The 20,479-nt window shown below is 46.3% G+C and overlaps 1 protein-coding gene across 3 annotated transcripts in view; it reads left to right on the forward strand.

Moving 5' to 3' along the window:
* The first annotated feature begins 3,735 nt into the window (after positions 1-3,735).
* arhgap5 (Rho GTPase activating protein 5) overlaps positions 3,736-20,479 on the forward strand; it is a 42,581-nt gene continuing 25,837 nt past the window's right edge. Inside the window, exons 1-3 of one of the 3 annotated variants that reach the window (XM_076027710.1) lie at positions 3,736-4,053; positions 9,036-12,969; positions 14,874-15,027. In XM_076027710.1, coding sequence (XP_075883825.1) covers positions 9,238-12,969; positions 14,874-15,027 — 3,886 coding nt within the window. In that variant the 5' untranslated portion in view covers positions 3,736-4,053; positions 9,036-9,237. Of the gene's footprint in view, positions 4,054-9,016; positions 12,970-14,873; positions 15,028-20,479 lie in introns of all 3 variants that reach the window. The other 2 variants (XM_076027711.1, XM_076027712.1) reach the window with 2 other exon arrangements.

Consider the following 20,479-nt stretch of genomic DNA (forward strand, 5'->3'; position numbering starts at 1 on the left):
TTTCTGCTAGATTGAAGGGGGGCACCTAAAACTAAGCTGCTTTCTTTTAACCGAACTGGCCTCTTTCTCCTGCCTTCCTCGGGGCAATGATGTCAGCAGAGGTTTCAGAGAGCAACAAGAGTGAAGCCAGCTTCTTTGTCTCCTTCCTCTGCTTGTTGTGCACCTGTACTGCTGCAGTTTGGCCTATTTTGACAGGGTTGTGTTACAGTAGGCTGCACCAAAAGGCATGGGACAAAGATAGAACTGAATGGAGTGTTTACATGCTGAGCGAAGAGAAAAGCTAAGAACAGCAATCAGGATTTTTGCATACTAGAGAGCTGTGGAGGCGGAAAGTAAAAAAATAAAAAAAATAAATAAGTAAGAATCCTGAGGTGCTGATGGTGCATTGGGAACAGCAGGGGGGTGTCTGTGACAGTCACTTTAATGGCACAAATGCCACAAATACCCTTCGAATAACCTTCCCAGTGAGAGTACTGTATTGCAACACTTTTCACTGCAACATAAAGAGTGAAAACTGTGCTTCCAAACACAGGAAGCAACTTCTGCTCCTCCTCGTCCTGCTGTGGAAGACACATTAATTATCTGCAATGTCTATTCATATACACACACCTCCTCATGCGATCTTTTCTTTATATACATATGGAGGACTTCTAATATGTGAGCAAGATATATGGAGTTATGTTGCAAAGGAAAAATGTTAGAAAGCACAAATATGCCTTCTATGAAAGGGGGCTACTTGGAAGAATATAAAATATAAGATGTGTTTGAGTTACTTCACCTTCTTTTCTGTTCCTTCATAGCTTCGATGCCCTCAGTGAGGATCCACAATGTAAATAGTCATGTAAAATGAAAGAAAAACCTTAAACAAGAAGGTGTGTCCAAACCTTTGACTGGTAGTGTACATATTTAAACACATGCCCATGTGTTGATAACCTCAACGGATCTGACATTTTCCCTGTTAAGGATATCAACATTAGCACCGTCTGTCTGAAGGAATAAGCAGTTTCACTGAGGAAAATGTACCAGGTAAAGAATACCTTTCAGACCAGCTCATGATTTTCACATGTTTTGAAAGATAAATGATTTAACAATTGACTGCCAAACAATTGGGACACTTTACGAAACTGCGGAGACAAAACAACAAGAAAACAAAAAACAAACAAAAAACAAACCTTCCTTTTTAGCCTTTATTTCAAAAGATCAATGCAAACTAAATCGTGGGCAACATTTGAAGGACTACGGGGACATACAGGCTCAGAACCTACTCAGGCACGTCCTGTTCCCCTTTGAAATATCTGTCCTGTGGGCGACCGTGCAGCATGGCCTGCACTACAAATTGGTCCCCTCTGACAGAAGTGTCCCTGTGGGACTGTTACATCATCGCTGGAAAGTGGCGGAGAGCCTCACTTTTTAATTGTGACACAGTCAACCCAAACTTACCAATCATCTTTGTCGCAGAACCTCCATTGTGTTCTGAAGCATCTCAAATTTTATCCAAAGTCTTTCACTTAAAGAGACAAACTTTGCCCTTATTTATTTATAAAGATTATCGTCAGCAGATTGGATTAAACAATGCCTTTTAATTTCACTTTGCGCTGAGTTAATTTTAGACTATCGGACCCTCCCCTACAGAGTTTGCTCTCTCATATCTAGGATGAGTGTGCTCTCTCTCTGAGGTTCTGAAGCTCATTAACACAGCATTGCTCTCGAGGGAATTCTCTGGAACCAGCAGCCCATATTGATCTGCAGCCTAGGACAGCTGAAATATAAATGAGGGCTTTTGACTGAGCCCCGCCGTCACCTAACAGCTGGTGCGTTGTTTCTTTTGATTTCTATCAATAACATCGCACACTGTCGGCCATGCGAGATAAAAATAGAATCGGTAGCACTGGGATCCAGGAGAGAAATGAACTATTTTTACCATTTCACTGTGAACGCGGAGGACACTTGATCATAATTACTCAGACTAGGTGCACTCAGAAGCTATAGTCCCCACTGAGTAAATTTGCTTTTCACAGGAAAATCATTCATAATTGAACAATTTTCATGGAGGAAGAAAAAAAAAAAAGAAATCAACATGACTACATCACAAAGAGGGTGAGTGAGGCAGCGTGAGCGAGCACATTTTAATTTTTATTTGGTGCTTTGCCAACATGATATTCATGTCTGTAAAGAGGATTACTGAAAGGAAGTACAGAAGCCGTGCAATGAGCTATTTATTAAATATTACTATAAACAGAATGGAAAAGACTGTTATACAAAGAAGAGAGTGATAAAAGACAGAAGAAAGAGAATATTTTTCAAAATTATTTCACTGCCTTGAAGTTGTGAGACACGCAGTTTGAGACCTGCATGAATATTCCATGATGACATGACAAGATGTGCAAAAAAAAACACCAATTCATGCAAACAACATTCATGCAAAGGCCATTGTTTTGTTCTGCTGCAGAATATAGAAAATTACGTCATCTTGATTCCAAGATCCTGTGCGATGTGGAATTATCTTGTAGAGTGCGTCTCCAGCCTGTTGTCACTGAACTCATGAACTTGTTTTGGTTGTTCAGCTTTTGGGAAAGTGTGTTCTAAAACACCTCGAAATGGTAAAATCACAGAGGGTCCTCATACTCGAACAACATCCCCAGCCAGATGTTTATTCCACCCACTGCCTCACAGCTGCATTCTTTTAACCCCCTTCCAAACACGTGCAAAGTTAAAACAACTTTGCACGTCCCCGATCCCATGCCATTTTGCATGGGATCAAGCAAAATGGCGTATTACTACTAGAGCTCCTTCTTGAAAACACTCAGCCGAGATGTTGAGGAAAGGCGCCCAACTGGTTAAATTTCTTGCTCTCACAATCAAGAGAAAAACAACCGAAACCCTCCGGAGCAAGCGAGGTGCGACAGTGTTCAGGAACTCCCCTGCAGGAAGAAACCTCGGGCAGAGCCGCAGGGCGCTCATCTGCTTTGACCAGTTGGGGTGAAAAGGAAATTCAAAATTGAAGAATGGGAGAGGGAGATGGAGATAGTGGTTAGTCAGAGGGGCAGACAGGCCAGAGTGAGCCGCAGGCTGAATGTCAAATAATTACAAAGCTGTCATTATATAGATGTCGATATAAATATGAATATAAATGAATAAATGAAAATAAACAAATTAGAAAGACATAAATATATGTGCATATATATAAATATTCAAATATATGTAAGTATATAAATAGATGATATTGGTAGCTACAATTGCTTCAAAGTGTAAATAGACTTACAAGTATCGTAGTTGATTGTTTTTGCTGCTGTGCATACAGAAATGATTTTAGAAGGAGGGAATAATTCAATTTGTTTTCATTTATTTGCTGTCATGGGCCCCCTAGCGGTTAAAAAAAATGCCTCCCGTAGAACATCAAACAATGTATAAGCGCGTTGTAAACGTTTGCGTGGACCTTTTGGTTAGTTACACAGGTGGAAAGATGACTTACGCGTGTTACAAGTTCTGCAGGGAACAAACATTTTTCGAACGCCCTTTGACATTTAACAATGATTTTGTGTGTTGAAAGGGACAGTGGAGTTACTTTGAAATACAATTTTTTTTTTTTTTTGCATTAATAGCTATCGTGATCGATACAGAGAGAGAGAGAGAGGGAGAGGGAGAGAGAGAGAGAGAGAGAGAGAGAGAGAGAGGGAGAGAGGGAGAGAGAGAGAGAGGGAGAGAGAGAGAGAGAGAGAGAGAGAGAGAGTCGCCATTACTGCTGGCAGTGCTGCTGAGGGGAGGGAGCTGAGCGGAGCCGAGAGCAGGTTTCGGCTTACAGCGCATACCACACCGACGACACCAAAATACACTCAAAATACTGGATAACCAGCCGTGGTGGGGAAGTGCAGCGGAGTACGCCTTCAGCTGAGCCTGACTTGGGATATATATCACCGGGAGACACTCATGGACGCGCGTTGTGGATTGCCAAAAATGAGTTTTTGTGCCTCGTAATAAGGGAATGCTTTCTCCTCTTTTCCGTGGTATGTGGATGTGGGAGCGACCATGTTATTAGGTGGGTCGGGGAATGTAGTATCTGGGACTGGGATTGGGACTTCATTAGCTCCGCTAGCAGGCTTTTCCCCCTGCTCTAAACCCAGACACGCTATCCTGGGTTAAGGGAATCCGGGCTTTAAAAAACAAATGCAAAAAGGAGGCCCGTGTAGTGGAAGGAAAAGTCTAATATGTGGTGATTCTGAGCCCCCTTTTGCTCCCGAACCGAGCTGGGTGGTGCTAGCGCTGAAGCTAAGTATTCCTCAGCCTCTTGGCATGCGAGGCTAGCGCCGCTCGGCTAGTGTTAGCTCGTCGCAGTGGGAAAGGTGTCTTTTTCTTCCTCCTCCTCCACCTCCTCCTCCTCTTTCCGTAGTATCAGGGCCGAGTCAGGCTGAGCCGGCCGGGTTTCATCTCCTCTCCCCCGGGGGGAAGCTGATAACCGCCGAATCAAATCCTGCGGCTGCGAACGTTAGCAACGGCAGCGTTGACGCATTAACGTTGACGTCCACCCATTTCTAAATTAAAGTGCACGAACTCGGGAGCCTTCAACTCCTGTTAAGTCTCACGGTGTGTGTGTGCGCGCGCGCGTGCGTGCGTGCGTGTGTATATATGTGTCATTTTCGCTATTTTCGCGGAGGCTTATGTTTCGGTCAATATCCACCCGTTTCGCTTGTTTTCCCCCCATTTAAACGACGCAAGAGATGGGAAATATTCCAAAAACTAAGCTCCCATGGGAGGAAAAAAGGCATTTCCCCCCCCCTCCCGTCCAGCGACTACCCTAACACTCCGTTTTTATAGTTTAATATGTATTTATTAGCTCACCACCTTGTGTTGGACTTGTTTTGAAGTTGCTAGATGGCCAGTTTTCTGCGTTAACCTCCGGCTAATCGCTAACATTAGCACAGGGGGGTGGATGGAGGGTCAGATCTCCCGAGTGTCACCGGGCATGGCATTCAATCAGGGCGTTTTCGACTACGTATAGAAAGCGGATATATGTCTAATCGGCAATAAAATCCCGTTGCCATGCGTTATTGGTCGCTTACTAACTCTTGGTGTCAGTCGTGCTGCTTGGTGCGTTTGTCCCGATGCGGCTCTGGTTTGTCTTGTGCATCGACTCGGACTGCGCCACCTCCCGTTGCCCTTTACCTAAACTCTCCACTAAAGGGACAGTTCGACATTTATCTATCAAACCATCCCGACTTGTGTTATCAGTCCATCTTTATCGAGTCAGCGTGTGGTGGTGGTTTTGTTCATCCAAAAGGATGACTGGGTTGTGTTCCCCCCCCCCCCCCCCCCCTCTCCATGGTCTTCTATGCTGTTACATGGTGGTGGTTTGGAGCAAAGCTGTTGATCCGCTGAGTGTTATTGATTTGGATTTTCCCATCAGCAGTGGAGCTGGCAATTATCTGATTAGCTCTCCAGATAATGTGTAAGTAAATGTTTTATTTTGTGGCCCCCTCGACCTGGAGAGATAAAGTGATGGACATGCCTGAAAAGGTTCACAGCTGTGTGCAGGATCTATGTGGGTATTGGCATATGCTAATATAGCGGCCAATACTGGTTTCAGCTTCAGCAGACCAGATGAAGAGATTGGGGGACGAACTCTGTGGAATTCTGTTTCAGCTGACCCATAAAATGTAGTTCTTGCATCAGAGATTGTTTTGAGAAGGAGGAAATCGGCCCGCTGACGCTCAGCTTCAGGTCTCAACCTGATCTGGGACCATGGTGACACTGACTGTTTTGCACAGAGCTATGTGTTGAAAGCAACTTTCACGTTGTTTTTAATTACAGTTATCAATGTAATCGTGGCTTTATTTAAAACCAGCAACACAGATGTTTCCCCGCAGAGCACAACAGTTTGCTAGTTAAAAGATGTATTCTTTCATTGTTCAAGCAAGGTGAAGACGGTACCACTGCTGAGTCTTGTTATAGCAAAACCGCCTTTAATCCACTTAAGATGTTTTTTCTGTCTTGCGCACGGGAAAATTGTAGGATTGTGCGTTACATTTTAGGATTAGTGTTTTAGCTGAAGTGCGTTGTCACTTCATAGCTGAAAAATTGCAGTGACAGAGATTGTTTTAAAAATATCTGAGTACTTTTAAATGTCAGACCCAAATGTCAAACTGCATTGTGATAAATTAATTCAATGAAAGCAAAACTGAGAATCTGTTTGACAACCTCGTCTTTCATTTCATGAAAAGGAGTTTTTACCAATCTCCCTCTGTGGGAGGCAAACTGTCAGCACTCCAGATCCAAATTATCAGTGAAACCCCCCCCACCCCCCGGGGGTCTATGGTAGATGGCATCCCCCACTTTAGGTTTCAGGTTCGCAGAATGTTTATTTTCCTTAAAAAAAAAAGAGAGAAAAAAAAAAGCTGCAGCCCGTGCATCTTATTATTAACCTCGACTGTTTGCTCTGCTGTGTTTCGGGGCTTAACAGCATTTAGTCATCTCTAAAACAAGCCTGCCGAGTGATACCTTAATCCCCCTGCAGCCTTGTGTGAATAGTCTAATCATGATGCATAAGGACACTCTTAGATATCCATGTAGCACAAATGCAGCCGAGCTGCCGCGCTTATCTTGTTGGCACTTACGGGCTCCATTACTAGCCCAGTTTAAGTGGTTACATTGTGTAGATCATCCCCGGCACTGTTGTGCTTTTCCCTCTTCATGAATAGTAACGCGTATCCACGAGGATCGCACTGATCTCCCGCGTTAACAACCGAGGCAGTGTAGAGCGTAATGCTCGCTGACAATAATGAGAAACAGATGTGAGTTTGGTCGTCTGCTCCCCGGGCCGCGGTTTGGAAAGGGGGCTCGTGGGAAGAATGTTGAACTTGGACAATCAGTTGGTTAGTTGCATTTGAAATGCAGCTCTTTTTGCCGTCATTCACATTGCTAGGCTTTTGCCCAAGGAATTTGTGACAGTTACGATAGATCTCGAAAAGGTTTTGGATGCAAGTAGGTGTGAGAGACCTCCACAGAGAAGAGGTGAAAACTGTTTCAGATGCCAGTGTCTTGAAAACTTCTTTGGAGAAAACAGGACAACGGCTACCCAGGGACCCTAAATAACCAGCCAAACTTGACTGTGTGTAGTCACAGCCCTGTTTTTATACATCTGCGTTGTGTTTGTCTGACTACACTTGGTGCTGAGAGATGCAGATAACGAGCATGTCCGTCACGGATGTTGATCTCGTTGTTGCGGGTTGCTGTTGTGATGTTCATTCCGCATGCCAGCATAGCGTGATGTTTACATCCTATTTTAAAATGACTTGCGCCCAGTCAGCAATTTAATTATTTTTTTGTGCGTGTTACTTGCAAAAAAAGGAGAAGCTCTTTGCCTTTGTTGCGTAAGCTTCATTTCAGCATCATTGATAATTCTACGAATCAGTCGATGAAGGCACTGATTTTGCTCTTACGTCGCTTGACCAATTGAGGACAATGAGTTTTTTTGTATGCTATTAAGTCAACAGTGAATAATTGAACAAAAAACATTTGTTTGTCAGATCCTGAGTCTGGAGTTCTTTTATGTTCTATATTTGTCTGTACTAAGGTGGGGCAGGCGAGTCTACACTCTGAGCAACAGTATTTCACATTCTAAACCTGACCGACTTGCTACGCAGTCTACTTGTGTAACTTGATAGTCTACATTAGCTTGCTGTTTAAAGCACCAAATGCTGTGAATTAATTTATTGAATATTTAACAATGCATGTCCTGCAGGTAATAGAGCAGATTTATTTTTGAGACTGTCTTCCATAATCGTATCCATAGGATTGTACTTCCAACTGTTTTAGTTGTAAAATTCTGAACAAAGTCCTTTTATTTTTTTTTTGTTTATTGCTTTTCCTGTCACACAGGCGGGCGCACAAGGTGACATCATCAGCCTCAGCCTGTGTAAACAGCGAGGGGAATGCCTTGTGTCTTTGCCTTAGTAGACTAAATTCCTACATCAGTACAGTTTCTCAGGATCAGCAGGCTGCTGTGCTGCAGCCGGTGGATCCAGCTCATGCAGGCAAATGGTTGGCTGATTGCCATCGCTTTGGAAAACATAACAATGACTGCGGTTCCATCCACGGTTATCAGTTATCAGCCTGAAGCCAGGTCACACAAGGGTTTAGGCTCATTCAAGCCAAGGAATAGATGACGCTGATAGAAATGTTGCACAGTCAGTCAGATGCCACGTTTTTAGTTGATTTAATGGCATTGCCGTTTGATCCCGTGATTTAATCTCACCAGGGCGTTCACGTTGAGTTGACAAAGAGTGTGCACCGACGCGATTTGGTCATCAATCAGTCGGGATAGCCAATTAGCATTATTGAAAATACATTTCTGTAATGAGTGTCAAAATAATCTGGATTATATGTTAATCTGAAATGGTGTAGCCACTAGGATGTGCTGGGGATGACTGCAAATCTGTGAACTGATTATTTCCTCTGTTTCACTCTATCAGTGAAGCAAATCTTTTCTAGGTCAGTGACTGTCAAAGAGCCAGAGTTGCATGCCATTTCTATCCTGCTTTGGCACAAATTGGTAGAAAGCGTTTTTTTCCCTCCGTGCAAAGGCGGAAAAGTGACATTGCTGAGTAAAGTTGAGAATTTAATAATTTTCCCTTTGTTCGACTTGTAAAAACATTTGTATTTCCTTGAACGATTTCTTTGCATCGCTTCAGCTTTTCTATGCTGTATTTTAATTAACACGATTATGCATTGAATTACTGACAAATGGGAAGAAACTCAAAAAGCACAATGAAGCTATTGTGTGATGTGTGTAAATGCATGATAACAGTGTGTAATGCTTCATTAACATGTTGGATGTGTCTTATTAAAGCCATGACAATTCAGCGTAAAACATGTGCATTCTAAAGGGCTGCACAAAGAAGCAAAAGCTAATTACATGACTTGTGATAAGCAGACTAAGTGCCCTGAGGATGACCTAGTGCAAATATGTTTTTATTTGGTTTGCCTTTTATCTTCACCTAATTGTAAATTCCATGTCTTGCAGGCAGGTGATAAAAAAAGAGAAGACGGCTGTGCTGTCCCAGCTGCAGGAAGACCCAGGATAGAAACGGGAGTGAGATATAAAGAGCTGGAGGGGGATTCACCACTACCAAGGGGAAATCAGAATGAAAGTGTCTCTGTGCCACTGACAAGCAGAAAGCAGCACTGGAATGATATCGTGACCTTTTTTTTCCTTGTAGTGTTAGAGATGAGTGGGGGGATATAATGGCCAAGAACAAGGATGCACGGCCCCCGACATTCGCCGTGAGTGTAGTTGGCCTCTCGGGGACGGAGAAAGAGAAGGGAAATTGTGGTGTGGGTAAATCTTGCTTATGCAATCGCTATGTGCGTCCTGATGCAGACAGCTATTACTCGGAGCACACCTCGGTGCTGAGCACAATAGACTTTGGGGGTCGTGTCGTCAACAATGACCACTTCCTTTACTGGGGTGATGTTTCCCATCGAGGGGATGACGGGCTGGACTGTAAAATCCAAATCATTGAGCAGACGGAGTTCATTGACGACCAGACGTTTCTACCACATCGGAGTACGAATCTGCAGCCGTACACTAAACGGGCGGCGGCGACCAAGCTTCAGTCAGCAGAGAAACTCATGTACATCTGCACGGACCAGCTCGGCTTGGAACAGGACTTTGACCAGAAGCAGATGCCCGATGGGAAGCTGAACATTGATGGATTCGTGCTCTGCATTGACGTTAGCAAGGGTTGCAATAGAAAGTTTGACGACCAGATGAAATTCATCAATAGCCTGTATTCCCACATTGCTAAGTCAAAGAAACCAATTGTTGTTGCTGCCACGAAATGTGACGAGTGCGAGGACCAACACCAGCGTGACCTACAGGCCTTTGTCGCCAGTAAGAAAAATTTGATGCTGATTGAGACTTCGGCGCGCTCCAATGTTAATGTGGAAGTCTGCTTTAATGCTCTGATCCAGCAGCTTGATAAAACAAAAGGGAAGCCAAAAACTGTGCCATATCTGGAGGCCTATAAAGTCCAACGGCAGCTGGTTGTCTCAGTAACGGAGAGATTTGAGAAATTAATGGTACACACGTTAAGAGATTACCACACCACGTGGAAAACAGTGGCTAATAATTTGAAGGGCCAACCAGACTATGATGATTTCATCACCTTGGAGGGTTCGAGAAAAGCACGAAACATGTTCACAAAGCACATTGCACAATTGAAGCAGGAGCACATAAGGAGGAGAAGGGAAGAATATCTGACAACTTTACCAAAAACCCTCAACAACATGCTCAACAATTTGGATGAGGTTGAGCACCTCTCATGGCCTGAGGCGCAGAGTGTAATTCGAAATCGCTCTGATTTCCAGTACTGGTTTGTGATTCTGGAGCACACCCCCTGGGATGAGACGGACCACATTGATAACAGCGACCGCAGGATACCATTCGACCTACTGGACACACTGGATGGTGAGAGAATTTACCTTAACCACGTCCAGCACCTATTGTTTGAGAAGAAGAGGGTGGAGATGAAGGAGAGGTTCAAGAAGACGCTAGACAGGGTTCAATTTATCAGTCCGGGGCAACCTTGGGAGGAAGTAATGTGCTTTGTTATGGAGGACGAGGCCTACAAGTACATCAATGAATCAGATAGGAGGGATGTTTACTGTAGACACCAGCAGGAAATAGTTGAGAGGGCCAAAGAGGATTTTCAGGAAATGCTTTTTGAGCACGCTGAGCTCTTCTACGACTTGGATCTGAATGCCACCCCCAGTTGCGACAAAATGAGTGAAATTCACAGTGTGCTCAATGAAGAACCCAGATATCGAGCGCTGCAGAAACTTGCCACGGATAGAGAATCCCTCCTACTCAAACACATTGGCTTTGTTTACCATCCCACGAAGGAGACGTGTCTCAGCGGGCAGAACTGCGTGGACCTTAAAGTGGAGCAGGTTTTGGCAAACAGGCTCGTTCAGCTCGACCACGGACGCTCCAATTTATACTACAACAGCGCCAACATTGATAAAATCAACTTGTGCCTTCTGGGAAAAGAGGGTCTGTCACAGGAACTTGCCAATGAAATCAGGGCTCAGTCCACAGACGATGAATACACCCTGGATGGAAAAATTTATGAACTAGAGCTTCTCCCAGTGGATGTCAACTCCACGCTGCTCTTCAGCCATGCGTGGGTCAACACTTTTAAGCCACACGGTTGCTTCTGCGTTTTCAACTCGATAGAGTCCCTCAATTCCATCGGGGATTGCATTGGTAGGATCAGAGCAGAGACAGCACAGAGTAGGAGGGAGAGATTTTCTCAGCCGCTACCGTTCATTCTAATACTGGCAAATCAGAGAGACACTGTGTGCAAAAACATACCTATCCTAAGGCACCAGGGCCAGCAGCTGGCAAACAAACTGCAGTGCACTTTTGTCGATATTCCCTCTGGAGCCTTTCCACGCAAATTCACTGAGTTTCAAATTAAGCAGGGTCTCCGAGCAGTACTGGACGGGCTAAAGCACAATTTTGATGTGCTGGCTCCACTGCCCTCCATCAAAGACATGTCAGAGACGGACCTACGGATAGTGATGTGTGCCATGTGCTGGGACCCCTTCAGCGTTGACCTCATCCTTTCGCCTTTCCTGGACTCGCACTGCTGCAGCGCAGGGCAGCCCGGCCAGAGCAATACGCTAGTCCTGGACAAGATCATCGGGGACAGCAGGAGGCGAATCCAAGTCACCATCCTCTCCTACCACACCGCGATCGGCGTCCGCAAAGACGAGCTGGTGCACGGCTACATTTTGGTGTACTCTGCCAAGCGCAAGGCCTCTATGGCCACCCTGCGGGCGTTCTTGGCCGAAGTCCAGGACGTCATCCCCGTCCAGATGGTGGCAATCACAGACAGTCAGGCTGACTTCTTTGAGAATGACTCCATCAAGGAGTTAATGACAGAGGGAGAGCACATAGCGACGGAGATTGCCGCCAAGTTCACAGCGCTGTACTCACTGTCGCAGTATCACCGTCAGACGGAGGTTTTCACACCCTTCTTCAACGAAGTGCTGGAGAAGAAGCCAAACATCGAGAGTTCCTTCCTGTTTGACAGCTCAACGAGGGAGTGCTCTACCGGTGCCAGTGAAGACGTCTTCCCCACCTCGCCGCACAGCCACTCGCCGAGCTACAACACTTACTATCCAGAATCGGATGAAGATAATGAGGCCCCGCCACCGTACAGTCCCATAGGCGACGACGTCCAGCTCCTGCCCACGCCCAGTGAGCGGGCCAAGTACCGCATTGACCTCGAAGGCAACGAATATCCCATCCACAGCACGCCTATCGGAGACCACGAACGCAACCACAAAGTGCCTCCGCCCGTCCGTCCCAAGCCGGTGTTGCCCAAACACAATGTCAAAAAGTTGGACCCAAACCTTCTGAAAACTATTGAGGCCGGCATGCGGAGCAACCGCCGCATGCCACGCGCCCACATGCCCCACCCCGAGGACGTGGAGCCGTCCGACAATTACGCAGACCCCGTGGACACCTTGCTCAGGTCCAGGGGCTTCCACAACGACGACATCTACGCGGTGCCCGACGACACGCACGGCCGTCTCATCAAAATAAAGAACTCGTTCGGAGGGCTGCACGGCCTCCACGGAGGGGAGGAGGAGAATGGGTACGACCGGAAGACTCAGGCTGGACGGCGGCCGTCCAAATACAAACACCGGTCTAAAATATTGTTCAGCAAAACAAAGGCCTACCAAAGACGATTCCAGTCGGACAGCGACGGGGAGGAAACTGGCCCCGCCACCCAGAAAAAGAAAAAGGGACGTGCCCATCGGGGCAGTGAGGAAGACCCCCTGCTGTCCCCCGCGGACCCCTGGAAGGGTGGGATAGATAACCCTGCCATCACCTCCGACCCGGAGCAAGAGGATAAAAAGACCAAGAAAAAGAAGATGCATAAGACGGCCAAGGAGCAGAAGAAGGTGAGTGTTTTCTGAATTTCAGTGTCCATCGGGAGAGTTGTGCTGAAAATGTATCAAAAGCGGCTATTTTGGGGCATATTGCAGCAGCATCTGGCTATCAGGACGAAAAAAAAAAGACCCCACCCATGACATTTGAAGCCCATTTGAACGTAAGAGAAATTGATAGCATGCAGCAACTTTTTGGGAGCATGAAGGGAACATCTGTTTCTATTCGAGCCTCAGATTTGCGACGAGAGTTAACTGATTTGATAATTGATCGTGTGAGTCTGCAGCTACAAACGTTTACGAGCCAACTCACCTTACAAGCCCCAAACTACCAATAAAAACAAGACCGCAAACCTGTTTTGTGTAATTTTCAAATTGGACTCCATGTCTGAATTGATATCTTTTTATTTATTTTTTTTTATTTTTTTTTACCATGGCACTCTCAGGGCTATGGGTGCACTGGGTTGGGCATATATTATCATGCATTATTATGCTGCAAACACAAGTGACGGGGGATTTTTTATGTCTCTGCACTGGCTTTGCAAGACAAATTAAATCTTGTCACTGCCAATTTGCTCTGAGAAGGCTGTCACAGACTCCAGGTGCCCGACTTATCTCTTCTCTCTTCCACTCCCCGAGCGCGGGAACATCAGTGAAAACTGTTTGTCAAATTAATGTAAACCAAACTGCTGTGTTGTAACCATGCCTTAAGAGGTACCCACACCCACTCATAAACAAGCCTAACGGACCATTATGGTAATTTCTTACATTTTTCTTTTTTCAAATTCAAGATGAAAGCCACCCCCAGCAAAAAAAAACCCCAAAACTGCAGCACTATTCAAAAGTCCAATAGTCAGCTCGTCCTTTCTTTTCCGCCGTTGCCTTCAGGGGATCGTCGCTGCAAATCGTCCGCTTCCTTCCACACTCGGCGCGAATTAAATTTAGAACCTCGTCTAACCACGCAGTTCAACGAGAACCATCTGATGTTGGTTAAACGGGTTTATAGTGAGGAGGAAAGGAAAAAAAAACAACAACCCAACAACCTGTTTTGTCTGTTGGCAAAGAGCGCACCATATGTGTACACAGTCACACACACACACGCACACACACAAATTAGACAATGGCGTGCAAGTGGGTAAGGCAGCAGTCACTGCTGGTTGCTGCTTGGGCGTCGTGAGCGCCGGTGCCATTGTTAGAACGCTGGCGCCGCCTTTGATAATCGGAGACGAGTAGGGAAAAGAGAAGAGGTTACAAAACGGAAGGTGTTGTTTCGTTGCCTTTTCCTGGCCAATTAGAAAAGACGGCCCGGCCGCTGTAGGCATGACGACACTTTGAAGAGCAGAGCACCGTGGGGAATCAAAGCCGCCGCGCTACCTTGTTACTCATCCCAGTTTTGGTCTTAAAAGGCAGTTTGGTCTGCCGTCGTCTGCTCCCTCCTCTTCCTCCACACAAACGTCCCTTTGCTCTTCATCTCTCGTTCCCTTCATCCCACCAACTTTCTGTCTGATCTGTCTCCCCATTGCCCTCCTCCACCTCCGCCTCCCCTCTGTTTTTGCCATCTCATCCTCCTCCCTTCTCTATTCCTGTCTTCCCTTGTGTCTTTCTCACAACTCCCTCTTTCAATGCTCTGGCCTCTTTCAACTTCTCCTTTTGTTGCGCTCCCGTTTTCCTCCTCTTGCATTATTACCATCCCCACCTGCTGTTTCCCATCCACCATCTAATTTGTCCCGCTTCTTCCTCTCCTCATTTTCCTTTCAATTCACTCTTTCCTTTCCTCCCCCCTTGCCCCCACCTTCTACCCCCCCAATATCTCTTACTTTATTCCCTCCACCCTTTTGCCCAACTGTGTCACCCTCGCACTCTTTCCTTCGGACATTCTCACCTCACTCCTTCTCTCGTTCTCCCAATCCCCTCTGCAGACGAAGACTTCCAAGCCCAACAAGCCTTTGTACCCTCCTACTCGGAGAACGTGGGAGAGCAACTACTTTGGCGTTCCCCTGCAGAGCCTCGTGACCCACGATCGGCCGATCCCACTCTTCATCGAAAAATGCGTCGACTACATCGAGCGCACAGGTGAGTTGTGTGGGTTTTTTTTACCCCCCCCCCTCTTCCTCTTATGTCCTTGCACGGTACAGCTAGTTTGACGGTGCAGATTAAAGCTTTGCGGCTGCTCGCTGCAAACGCTGCTCCCTTGTCTTTTCAAGTGAGTACCTGACCAGGAGGAAAAGGTAGTTGTGGAGTGACTTTAGATGTGGGTGGATTTTTATGAGAGAAATGAGGAGTGTTTTATTTTCTTGGACCTGATGCCACAGTTGTTGTTGTTGCTCTTGCACAAGTTGATTTTAATTTGTAGCATTTCTTTTTTTTTTTTTTACTTTTTACTGGCACGGTGTGTGACGTGTTGCCAAAGCACTGCTGGAATAAAGTCTTAGTAAGATGGTTTAGTATTACCAAGATGGACAGATGGATACGTGCCATCCATTAATCATCCATGCGCAAAATAAAAGGAAAAGGAAGTCTTTTATTTGGCATATGGCCAAAACCTCTGCGCAGTGCCTGGGGGTGTTTAATGTACTGTCGTTTTCAGCAGAGCACATCATTGTTGTATGGTTTCACTGCAGAGACAGCTGAATGAAGCGCGTCAGAGGTTGCTTCAAAAAGAAACCGATTACAACAAGTAAAACTCGGAATGCAGCGAGCTTCAAATTATTTTTGAACATTTTTGGATGATGTTGATTTTATGCTAAGATTTCTTTATAATTGCCGCAAACACAGCTTTTGCAAAATTTGGATGAAACTATTAGACTCGCCAGTCAGTAGTAAGTAAGTGTTTTGTTTTCTTGGGGTGCATTTGTGGACATAAACGAGAAAGCCTCAACTGAACAAACAGGCCAGAGCTCAAGATCAATAAAGTTTTAAAATGGAATCACAGGCATGCAGTGCATGCTTGAACTGCACAACTGTTGCAACACAACCCGTGCCTCGCCTTATGAGAGGTCCCTCAGTGAAGTCATACATCATGTCTGACAGATGTTTCACACACAGTGTGATGGACAAGTGTCTGATGCAGTCGCACAATGCTTTCCCTTTGGCTGCCACCCAAAGTGTAACTTTCCCCCTCAGACCACTGGTATTAATATTTCAAACATGCTTTGTCATTTATGAGCATATTGCATAATGTATTGACTTCTGGATCCTCCAAGTAAACTTCCCCAGATGGTTGAAAGCGTCTGACGTTGTGATGGTTGTGATGTCTGTGCAGCCTAATCCAAGTTTTGTGAACGTAACAGGATGATGAGCACTCTGGGAGAGAGGACGCATGAACCCTCTGTTCACTTGCTCGTCCTCTTTCCTTCTTGCCTTACCTGAAGCCATATGTGCACCAAATGTACAATACGCCTGTTAAGAAGAGGTATTTCCTGTCTTCCCACTCATGTTCTCAGAGGCTGTGTGTGTGTGTGTCTGCTGTGCTGTGCTGTTTTGAAGGTATGCTGTCTGAGCTCTTTCTGATCTGGGGCTGTTAATTCCTCCGCTGAAAAATCCCTTCCAAATATGTTTTGATATTCAGCTGGATCTACGTGAGCCCGTTGGTGGCTGCCAACCAAATTTAGGATTAATCCCGGCAGCGCTGCGCGTACGTGGCTTTCGCGGGTGCGCGTGTGTTAGTTTTATACGTGTGAACTCCTGCCAGCTGACTGCAGTGTATTGGAGATTTGGTGGCGAGCGCTGTGAAACCGTCTTAAGTCCAGGCGGTCTGTTGGTTGGATTTAACGGCTTACCCCTCCCCTCCTTTTTGTGGAATATCATTTCTCCACAGACGCACTGGGAACATCTTTTCTCTTTAGAAGCCGCCAGTGTGCGAGGTGCTACACATCCACAAGCTTTCGCTACTTTAGCGAGACCTTTGAGGTTGTTCCTCTCTCAGGGAGACTGTGTTTGGAATTAATCTGGTTGTATAACATATCCAAGGAACGGACTCTCTGAGAGAGTGGGGCCTCCGGACTGTGGTAGACTACGGTGACTGGGCTTTTGTTGCTGTGGTTATAAAGGAGCATGCGACTAAATTGACGGCGGATGCCTGATGTTTTAAATAACGACATGGCAGATGTCTGATATTATTATTATTATTTTTTTTTGCCATTTTTGCAGATTTCATTTGGTAAGGAAACCACATATGGTGATGCACGACTCTCTGTTTGTAAAACAGAACTAGCAGAAGAAATGGGACTTCCTCTCACTTGGGATAGCATGTGCTTACACCGCAGAGTCCATTTGTTGCAGTGTACGTGATGCAGCACAATGCTATTGCTGTGTCTCAATTCAGGGTCTGCACCCTTCAGACGGAGGACACTCGGTCTGAAGGGACGTTTTTATAGTATCAAGCTAACCATTGGTTCGCCATCTAACGATGGCGTTGAATGTTCAAATAAATAAAAACCCGATGTTAAAACGGAATATTTTATGTGAAATTGAATACTTAAATTTATACAAAGTGTCTTTGCCAGTAGATGCCGCTAATTTCAGCTGACTTCCCAGGATCCCACGATGCTTTGCAGCCGCACGCAAAGCATCATGGGATACATAAGTGTGCGAAGGATAGTAGCGGTGCATCCTTGGAATCGGCTAAAACCAGTGCCTATTTCCGAGTACGCATATTGAGCGTCCTAAGCACCCTCGGGAATTGGGACAAGCCTTCGCGCAGTGCTATGACGCAACTTCCTTTCAAAATGCGCACTTCAAGGACGCAGACCCTGAATTGAGACACAACAAATGTGTGTCAGCAGAGGTCCCGAGACTGAGCTGACCTCTGACCTCTCTTCCCTCAGCAGCCTGGCTGGACAAAGAACATTTTAGTGAGAAATATCGGACCCCCCTCGACATCGACACCCTTTCAACTACAAGTCTTCGCGTTAGCCTCACTTTTAAACTACGTCCTTTCATTACTATGCCTTGCTAATTCCCGAGGGCTCCGTCGTTTTTATTCAGCTGAGTTGAGCTTATTTACATTTCAAACAAAGAGCCATAGCGCAAGTCAACGTTGCCGTGTGGTTTGTATGGCGGGGCCGGCGGTACAACTGCGTTGTTGTTGTTCACACCAGCCCAAGTGGAGTCTGAAAGTGAAGCCCACACTAAAATAAACCCACAGCAATCTGTTTTGCACGCTGTCGGATTAATGGACTTAATTGTTTCTCTGCGGAAGAAAAAGACTTAATAGGCCAACGTCCAATTAAAGAGACGTGTAATTTCAGCCCCCCCCTTTTTTACGGCCGCCGTTTCATGTTTGTGGGCGGACCGAGCCAGACGGCCGCTTGCTTAACCGCATGCAAATAAGCTGGCAGCCCGGCGGCGCAGCGGCAGAGAGGGGTGACGGTGGCTGTTTGTGGTGGCCTGCGGTTTTCGGAGCCGAAAATGTGCGAGGAAAAACTGTGAATTTGTCAGCGCGCGGGCGCGTGTCTTTGCGCGCGCGCGTGTGCATTCGTGAACGCGTGACGGAGCGTGGCTCTAAACGTGACTGAGACCTGCGGAGACGCCAGAAAACTGCAATTCTGTTTGCGACGTTATTATTTGGGCGGGTTCGTGTAAGCGACGAGGCGGCCTTGTGCGTCGGCCCCAAGCACCTTGTTAAGATTTAATGCAGATGCCGAGGCTTCCGTCGAATTCCGTGACCGTTTCTTCCGCAGGAACGAGCTAATTAGGAAACGACTCCGTGCCGAGAGTTTTGTTTTAAAGTGTTGACGAACCACCGCCGAGCTGTTAAAAGACATTCTGGGATGAAACGCCTCGGCTTAAACGAGGTTGGCGTTCGTACTCGGCGCTCACCGTCTCTCTTGATCCCTGCGAGGGGGAGGGGGAGAGCTGCTCGTTATCACTCCCAGTGCTTTCCACGTGCTAATTATAATGGAACTTACAGGCCTCCCCAAAGCCTTTCAAACCCTTGAAGGTTTGTATAATGTTAAAATTAAACCAAAAGCATGCCTCCAGAGATAAATCCTGGATGTTTTACCTCAAAGCTATGAGCTCGACGAGATGAGATTCAAGCCTCTAATTTGCGATTTGTCTTTCCTCGAGATGATGCAGGCACGTTTACTCTTCGCATTCCAGGCTTGCACGTGGCAGGAACAGGTTTTGTGTTTTGATGTGTTCCCAAAACCTTCGCGTGATTGCTGTCTGTAACAGAGTTGCAGTGCAGTGCTGCTCCGAGGGAATTGTAGGTTCCGATGTAGGCGATGAACGCTTCTCAAATGGAAATTGCGGTTTGAGAGACTGCGATTTGCCCATGAGTTTTTTTCGTAAATACATTTTTAAAAAGTGTATAATTGCAGTACAATAAAAGTTATTTGGTTTTCCTACCCACAGAACGGTTCTTATTTATGTACAAGAGTATCCATTGGTCAAAGGTCTTGCTCGCAGTTAGCTGGGAAGCCTGGTGTGGACAATCCAGCTGCTTGACGGCATGGCGTTTGGTATTTAGCGTGAACACCCTCGTCTTCAAATAAACCAACAAAGAAGAAGGTGGACGAGGCGTCCAGGTTTGGGTGCGCAGGCCACCGTAGCTCACTGGGCAAGCTCAGGAGAGGGAGGGAGGGAGAGTAAAAGACGCTGCAGTCTGAACTGTAACCACTGGTTGGCGCTGTTTCTTCTTCAAAATCTCCAAATATTGCACACGTAACCCTTCATAGTTCCTATTGCCAACATATTGATTCGCGGAAGGGAATGGAGTTGCCAACTTTCCCTAATCTATTGTCAAAATGTCAACATGTTTGTCGAGTGGCTGACGCTCGTCGCCCGTGAAGGTGCTGTTAACAAGCACGCTGCGAAAACCCCGAGCTTCCGTTTCTTTCAAAGCGCAGCTGCAGGAGGATCGCGCTCTCGGCCGGCTTCATCCAACCAGCGCGAGGTCGAGAACAAATATCATCCACTCTCATATCTCCCACGCTAAGTGAGGGTTGTTATCCGGAACGACACGCCGGCAGGTCGACGGCAGGGGAAACTCAGATCTGGACCAGAATCCATTATTAAAGAAGTAAAGAGGTCAGGGCTGCAGACGGGTGGATAACACTCCCGGGAGTGGAGCGCTGCGATATGAAGCCAAAAGCTGAAGGGGGGGTGAAGGTAGAAGGAGGAAAGGAGGTGCGGGAGGTGGGGCTGGGGGGCCCGGGGGGGGCGCTTCTCTGAAATTCCTCGGCCCACGCGCGGGCGCAGCCGTTCGTTGCTTGAGGGAAAGTGTTTGCGCGCGTTCGGCCACGAGGAGCAGATCTCGAAAAAGCGACTCCCTTCGGCGCGGGAGAGCGAAGTTCACGAGGCGTCCTTTAGCTTCGATGGGACGCTTCCTGTTCGCCGACAGGACACAGTGTCCACTTCTTGCGCTCGCCCTTTGTGAAAGCTCGCATACACACAGCACTCTTTTTTTTTTAATTTTTTTAATTTATTTATTTTTTTTGCAGACTGTATGTGTGTGTATGTATTTCTTTCATTTGGGTCTTGCTCTCTGCTTTGCTGCGCTTATAAAAGGGACCAAGACGAC

The sequence above is a fragment of the Nelusetta ayraudi genome, unplaced genomic scaffold (genome assembly GCF_046127955.1).
Source record: "Nelusetta ayraudi isolate G7.1 ecotype Tasmania unplaced genomic scaffold, CSIRO-AGI_Nayr_v1 ptg000021l, whole genome shotgun sequence".
In the NCBI taxonomy this organism is placed as follows: domain Eukaryota; kingdom Metazoa; phylum Chordata; class Actinopteri; order Tetraodontiformes; family Monacanthidae; genus Nelusetta; species Nelusetta ayraudi.